Genomic DNA, 8,188 nt, shown 5'->3' with positions numbered 1-8,188 from the left:
AGAATAAAAATATCTACATATATTAAAATAACAATAAAGATTCTAAATGTAAAGAAAGAAAACAACAATAACAAAATCTTTAATGTTTACTGGACAGTGGAGGTTGTTTCCCTGAATGATATTTCCTACTGTTCCAATTGTGAACACCATGGAATCCCATAATATGGAACACTTAAATATGTTATTATTGGTATATTAATCAATTCCTATATTTCAGATGCAATGTATTAAGTACATAATAACTTCTACTTGAAAATATTTTTCAGAATATTTTAAGTTTATTTGTCATTGTGTATCACCATTTTCACTTAAGAATTCAGCAGTGACTACTAAGATTTTACATACTTTCTTCAATAGGGTCGCAATGTACATTCTTGTGAAAAAAAAAAAACAAGAATGGAAATATCAACAATATCCAAGAAGTGTGAGATCTAACTGGATTTTATGAAATTGGTTTGGTATTTCATTGTATGTAGATGTTAGAATCAGCCAAAGTGTAAAAAACCTTATGATCACACAAGTGAAATATTACAGATTAGGGCTGTCTTAGAAGGTGACTGGCTTCCTCTATGTGCTTTTTGAGAGATATGGTTTTCACAAGAATTAACACCATGATGCCATTTGCAATGTTTTATTTTGCTATTAGCTTGTTAATCATAACATGCAAATAATCAAAAAGAAACATACACATGACAGAGAAAAATGATTCAAGAAAAGTTTCATTAAGTAACTATGCAAATGTTCAGTACTAAAGTGGATGTAGTTTCATAAATTTTCTATGGTGTAATTGAAAATTATTGGTATTAAAATACTGAATTTATATTTCAGCAAAACAAATTTGAATATAACACGATAATTTGACAATTTGGATTAGGATAACAACATCCATGCATATTTATTTCCTCTTTTGGGGGTCATTAAATTAAAATGTAGGGACCATAAAAACTTGGCTTATTTCCAAGCAATCAGAGAAGAGGCTTCATATCATTTGAAAACAGAGCTTTAGAAAACAGTATATTTACGAGTAAAGAACTAAGTTTAATGTCTGTGTGTCTGTTATCAGGATGAAATAGGCCGGCTTTTCATCTTTCATTAAAAAGTGGTAAATGTTCAAAAACATTTCCTTCACCAGTTAAAATCCATGAAGTAATAGCAACAAAAATCAACAAAAGAATATTGTGAAAACTTTACACATATCCCCAAAATATGTAACCATGAAGTATTGCTCCAGACCATACTCCAATGGATTGTGATGAGAAGATGTTAATTAATATTGATTTCATTTGCTACACGTAGACACTCATACATGTCAGGGGGCAGATTGCTTTGGGTGAGGGGATTGCCATCCAAGCGCAAATGCTTGATCTTGGAGTAAGATAGTGGTCCCAGGATCTTACAGAAACTCTTGACATCAAACTCTGTGAATGAAAAAATAGAAAAAAATCAATCACCTTTCACTATATTCTCTTGAAATAATCACTTAAAGAAAATACCCTATGCCTAATTTGTTATTAGATAGGATGTCCCACATAGAAAGCCATCTTTACTATGTATTTGTGAAGCAGAGACCACTGAACTTACATTTCAGGCTACTAAAGTGGCACAGTGGTATTTAATAAACACTAATTAGGATAAATCAGGAGGCTCAATGAAATTTCTAAAAAATAGAATTTATTTAATTTTTATAATAAGCCTTAGAAATGCATTCAATGAATATGAATTAGTAGGAAGGGTCTTGAATTGTTTAGTCTGACCTGAAGAAACATGAGTTGTATGAAAACCTCATCAATGAAAAACTCATATCCTTGGTTTTTTCCAGCTGAAAATGATAGACTTGACTACATGATCACTGAAGAATTTTCCATCAACCACACACTATGGCTGAGAATCAAAACTCCAAGGCATAAACCAAATCATGGAATGTAGCCAGTGTTCCTCAGTGGTTGAGAAGCTGCCACAAGCCAAAACTCATCTAGTAGAAACAAAGAACCCTACTAGAACTGCCTATGTTTACCCTGGTCAATTTGAACTTTACCTTGTCTGGTCCCTAGATCATTATTTTCTTCATTCTCAACAATAACAAATAGAAGAACTACATTCTTTTATTATTCATATTTGGATTGCGTTTAAGTGTAACTCCATGGTCCTTCTATAATACCCATCTCTGAGAAAGTATGATACAAAGAAAGATGACCTTAGGCTGTGTTTGGATGCAATCTCTGCTACCCAGCTTGGGAACTTTGAACTCTCAGCTGCCCCCACTGTCTGATATAATGGGTTACTTTCAGTGAGTTGCATTATAATTATTAAATTGTTCAAAGCATCACACAGCATATCAACACACATAATGCCCTTAATTAATACTGATAACTTCGTTTTAACCTTTTTCTCAATCTCAAATCACTTCACTGAAAGAAGACAAGATTGATTTAATCTAACTCTTAGTCACATGACTGGAATAAGGATAATTGCTTGTGGGTATATATTGGAGCACTGTATTTTTTTGGGGGGGTCTCGTTTTCAGATGTGATATGTCACAGGTCAAAAATATTTTAAAATTTGCATTTATAAGTAATAAAAAAGTTTTAATTGCTTTTGTTCCTGAAACTATAGCACATGACTACATAGATATCATCTTCATTTTATGAGCATCATAATTAATCTATGGAGGTTTAAACATACAAGGGAAGATATGCATAAAGTCATTTGAAACTATTATATCATTTATAGAATGCACTTTAGAGTTTAGAATGTAAGAGAGGTTGAGAACCAATTTTCCATATGTACTGAAGGATGTGGTTTTTATACATCCTTAAAGTTTGTCACTTAATGTAGTGTTCAATGTGAAGAACCTGATTTAGACTCAGAAAATTGCAATTATTAATTGTCACTATTACTTGGAAAAATGAAAGAGCATGAATTGTCACACAGTGAACTTTAGACTATAAACAATTACACTAATAGAACTGTGATAGTGTGATCTGTGTATCATGTGACAGTCAGTCAAACAGTTCCAAACCTTGCTTTGGTGGCTTTTAAAATGAAACAGGTATGTTTATGTTAACAATCACAGTCTCCTTTATGTTAACATGAGAATATGCAACCCAGGAGCTACATAAAATTGTAGGAAGATTGCAACAGAGTCACAATAACCAATATTTTTCTGATAGCAATGTGTTTATCATGGCAAGGGAAGTGACCTTTTGTTAGATAAACAATTCAATTTAAATAGAGAAGCAAGTTTAATTTGTACATAATTATAGGTAAAATAGTGTTTTGCGCCTTAATTTTTCACAAATGGTTGAAATGATACACTCCTGTCCCAAACTCTATTACATCGTAACATTGGGATACAATATTTTAATTTCATGTCTAATTTCATATTGTCTAAACTGAAGTAAGCCTAGAAGATGGAAGCCTCCATAAAGCAGATCAAGTTCAGCTCCATCACAGAGACAAATAAAATATGGCAGCATATAAAGAGAGGGTATGACTATAGAGAAAGTGAAGGGCTGTACAAATAAGGACTCTACAAGGATATTTAAAAAAATAAATAATTGAAATCTTCTACATCATTCTACTCTTAATCTTCCTTAGAATCCTCACGAAAATACTGTGAACGCCACATATGCCATGCTAGATAAGAGAGGGTGGCATTGGCCATGTTAATAGGGTGACACACTGAATCTCAACAGTTTAGGGACAATGGGACTACATATATGTGGTCTGAGTCAGTAATTGGAAGGAGGCTTGAGAGCCTGTGGTTACGACATGGCTTCTTAACTTTTGTCTTCCTTTCTTCAATTGAATCTTGCCAAATAATATGAGAAGAACACAAATCTACCTCAGGAACAAGCTATTAAGCTATTAAGATAAATATTAAGAGATAAAACATCAGTGTCAATTATCCTCAAATATTAAATAAATCCTGATAAATTTAATGTAACATTCTGTGGCTTTAACTGCTCTTGGTCTTGACACTCCGAGGAAAGACTAGGAGGAATTCAATGTATGTCTGAGCTAGAGTTCCGTGTTTGAATTTTGTTGTTCTTTTAATTCATTCTTTTAAAAAAAATTACGTTTTAAATTTTCATTTTACATTCGAACCACAGTTTTCCTTGCCATCCCACATACTACCCCACCTACCACCCCACTTTGCCTTTCTCCACCCTGCATCTCACCCCCTATCCACTCCTCCCAATGAGTAAGGGCTCCCATGGGGAGTTAACAAAGCCTGGCAAGTTAAGTGATGCAGTAGTAAGCCCCTCCCCCTGCACTAAGGCTTAGCATGGCATCACACCATAAGAATTGTTAATTCATTCTTATTCTGTTGTGAAGCTTATGGATTTTAACACTTGATATACCAATCAAACACAGGGGCAGCTTTATACTTACTTTCGAGTTCATTGACCTCCAGGTAGTAGTTTTCAAGGTTTTCATTAACAGTTGGTATGCTTTTAAGCTTATTATAGGAGAGATCCAATTCGAGCAAGGATGATATATTAAATGAGTTTCCAGGTACTCCACTATCAGCCAGTTGATTGTGGGATAAACGCAGATACTGTAGCCCAGTAAAGCGCTTGAAATACTCATCTGGGATGTTGCTGATCTTATTACTGTCTAGGTAGAGAGTTAGAAGAGAGGCTGGGAGGCCAGAAGGAAGCTTAGCAATTTGATTGAAGCTCAGGTCAAGGTACTCTAGTGATTTCAGGCCTTTCAGAGAGGCAGACACAGCATCCTCTTTGAGCTGGTTGTATTGAAGGTGAATGAAGGTCAGGTTTGCCAGCCCCTCGAAGGACCCGAGCTTGCTTATTTTATTATGAGTGAGCTGCAGGTCCTGCAGGGACTTTGGAAGTGGACCCACTGACTCTGTCAGGTTGTTGTAGTTTATATGCAGTTTCTTCAGTTGTTTCAGCTTTGAGAAAACTTTTCCTTTTATCTTGGAGTTTTCTAGAAGGTTGTGATCTAGAATGAGCCACTGCAGATCAGTTACATTCTCAAAAGCCTTTTCGTCAATGTGATCTATCTGGTTATTCCTCAGGTAAAGGTACTTGATGCCAGGAGGCACCATGGGGACACTCTTCAGCTTCAGATCATCACAGTACATGGCAGTTGGGTAGCTGTGGGGGCAGTTACATTCTGGTGCACAGTTGGGTGATAATTGCCCATACATGAAGAGAGGGGCATCATAATCATAATATTGGCCGCTGACACCACAGATTAATGCCAGGACAAGAGCAAATGCACACATATTCATTTTCAGCAAGTACTTAGAGTCCTAAATAAAGTGGAGACAAATTATTATAAGATAATGTAATTCCAAGAAAAAGTTTGATTTATGTTAACTTCATTAACAAAGCTCATTTTGGTATTTCATTTTCAATTTTCAATGCCTTTTCAAATAGTGTCTTCACTGTCTTTAAACTTATATATTTGAGCATTAGGATAAGAGTATGTTGGGTTTACACCTTTGGGAGGAAACAGGTTTCAGGTATGTACACAAGCGCCCCCTTCTGGGTATGACTAACATAATCGATTAGTCCTTGCTTCTGATCCTCCCTCCAAGCCTGGGGGTTCCCATCTCCAAGCATGTTAGAACCCTACTTGCGAACATTTCTCTAAACCTGAAGAAATGAAAATTAGGAGACCACTGTAAATTCCTCAGTGCACGCTGTCATCGACATCATTAAAATTCCTCATTAGACAGACCCTAACAGGAACAGGGGCCATCTGTGGTTTTCCCCAGGGAAAGCTGTAGAAGAGGTAGCCTACACATTCCTTTCAAGGGGCCTTGTTATGGAGTGGATCCAGAGGAATGGGGGTGAGGAATTCTCAAATGGATATTTACATTAGTTGCAGCTTAACATTCTATGCTTTAAAACACACTCCAAGACTGTACTCTGAAGCTAGTATTTAGTAAATTAATTTTAGAAGAACAAATGTTTACCCAACAGGGATATGTCAAATAGGCTTGAGTTTCAAACCCAAACCAAAAAGGATCCCAGCTAGTCAAAAATAGCATGTTTTCAACTTTTAAAAATTAAGTTCTCGTTTTTCAATGAATTCTAAGTTCATCTTCTTTGTGCCAATATCTAAGGTGAAATGATTTGTTAATCCAAATTTTAGTTTCCACACAAAGCAGAAGTAAGAAAGAAGAGAATGAAGAAGACAAAAACAGCAACAGTAATTGCAATAGCAATGATGACATCGTCAACTGTCTACAAGGGATTAAGCTGAGAGTGTAAATTTGAAAAAAAATCCTGGTGGTTATTTTGACATAACATATTTCTAAGTGGATCAATTGTGTTTCAATTTTCATAGAAAAGCTAGCAGTTTACATGTTTAAAAACCTAGAATATAAGAGTTTGGATTCACAGAATGCATTATAGAAAAGTTGGTATTCCTGTGAGAGAAATGATGTGACAAGAAGTCCACAGTCAAATCGAGTGCATTGTGTGATAATACACGTGAACAGTATGACACAGCTTTTGCATTAGGTAGCTTTGAGTGACTAGGAGTTGGGAGACCATTTGTTTTAAATATATATGTTTTGATTTAGTTTGGAATCCTAACAGACTTCATCAAAGGAAATACTGAAGAAGATTTTACAAAACACTTAAAATTCTAACATCAGATATAGTCACAGTGTTAATAAACTAAAAAAAAAATTATCCACCATGATTCTAAATGGAAGGATTTTCCCATAACTAAGCACTAGGAACAAGGCATAGTGATAGAATTCCTCATACATTTCAACACATTAGTGATGAATAATGTTTTATTGATTGAATTTTTTAAATGAATAGGCATAGTAACAAAAATTTCTTCCAGTTTTGGCAAAGTAAAAGCTAACACTCTGAATTCAAAACAAGCTTGTAAACATACAGTGCCTCCATTGTGAAGGAAAATCACACTGTACTTTCACCCATGTTTTTCAAATACCTGTGGCCATAAAAGAAATGTTCTTTGCAAAAAAAAAAAAAGATAAGTGTTTCTTAGAATTTCTTTAAAACATGTTCCTTAAGGTGTACATCTCAAACCACAAATCTTTAAAACTAGCAAAACACAAAGAAGCAATCCATACAAGTGTCTGAGACTTCAGCTAATGTTTTATAACACAGAATGTTTATTGTAACCTGTATCAACATACTTTATTGCAAAATCTGTTGAATGCTGGTAGCAGTGTCCTTTCTCTGCTCCAATACTAGGTTTCAACAATATGAGCATATGTAGCTAATTAGCATAGATGGTTAGCCTTTTAATTTCTGCACTTTTTGAATGTCTACTTTAACTAGATTCTCACTATGACCTTGGAACATTTTAAATTTCCTTTGCCAATCAATCCGGCACACACTGTGAAATGATCCCTAAATAATGGAAAGCCCATTAAGTACAACATGAAAATCAATGTTCAAAACTGTCGAATAGCAAATTGGCAAAATTCCTCTAGATTCTTTTTTTTCCGTTCCTGTTAAAACTAAACACTGTCCCAAAGAATCAGCATCCCCTGGGCTACAGTTAAAAAGGCACTTACCTTACTCTTGACACTGCTTCCGTTAATTCCTTAAACAGACGCACTGAGAACAAGGATCCACTAATATATGCTGTGAACTCTGTCAGGGTGGAACTAGCTGCCAGACTCTCAGTGATACAAGAGCTGAGGAGGGGGTGGGGGAACCAGCCCAGTCACGCCAGTCTCTGGCCGGAGTTATGTCACTGTGGGTTCTTGTGGTATGGCGTGTGAACACACTGTTCTCTAACGAAGTGCAGGTGGACAGAACAGACCCTACCCTATGGAACAGGAGAGAGATGTACTCAACTGGATCGAATCCCCTGAGAATTGAGCCTGCTGCATATGAGGCAGTTTGGTGTGAGAATGTTTCTACTACAAACTTCTGGACTTCTGCGTGTGTGGCTGCAGTTAAGAGTGATCTGCTCAGCCAGCTATTGTGCTGATGTAAAAAACTCATAAATCACAGAGCAAAGATTCTTAGGAAAATGCAAATGAGCAAATTCAAAGAAATTGAATCTTTTTTGTCCATCTCTCCTGGATTATGTGTTTGATTCGCTTGGGCCAGCTTGCTTCTTGTCCTAAGGATACATTCATGTCTGTATTGTGAAGAGTGTTTCACATACACTATACAAGTGATAGCATGCACATTTCATTCCATTCCATTTCCCATGCAGG

At 35.6% G+C, this 8,188-nt stretch overlaps 1 protein-coding gene across 1 annotated transcript; it reads right to left on the bottom strand.

Annotated features, from left to right (window-relative positions):
* Positions 1-292: 292 nt before the first annotated feature.
* Positions 293-7,880, bottom strand: Lum (lumican). The gene is made up of 3 exons (XM_027394132.2): positions 7,535-7,880; positions 4,396-5,278; positions 293-1,418 (listed from the first exon to the last, which is right to left on the bottom strand). The coding sequence occupies exons 2-3, from the start codon at positions 5,255-5,257 to the stop codon at positions 1,264-1,266; spliced, it is 1,017 nt and encodes a 338-aa protein (XP_027249933.1). The 5' UTR covers positions 5,258-5,278; positions 7,535-7,880; the 3' UTR covers positions 293-1,263.
* Between the last annotated feature and the right edge of the window lie 308 nt (positions 7,881-8,188).

This window comes from Cricetulus griseus (genome assembly GCF_003668045.3).
Source record: "Cricetulus griseus strain 17A/GY chromosome 1 unlocalized genomic scaffold, alternate assembly CriGri-PICRH-1.0 chr1_0, whole genome shotgun sequence".
NCBI classification, from domain to species: Eukaryota; Metazoa; Chordata; class Mammalia; order Rodentia; family Cricetidae; genus Cricetulus; species Cricetulus griseus.
This window is presented reverse-complemented; position numbering and strand designations above follow the sequence as displayed.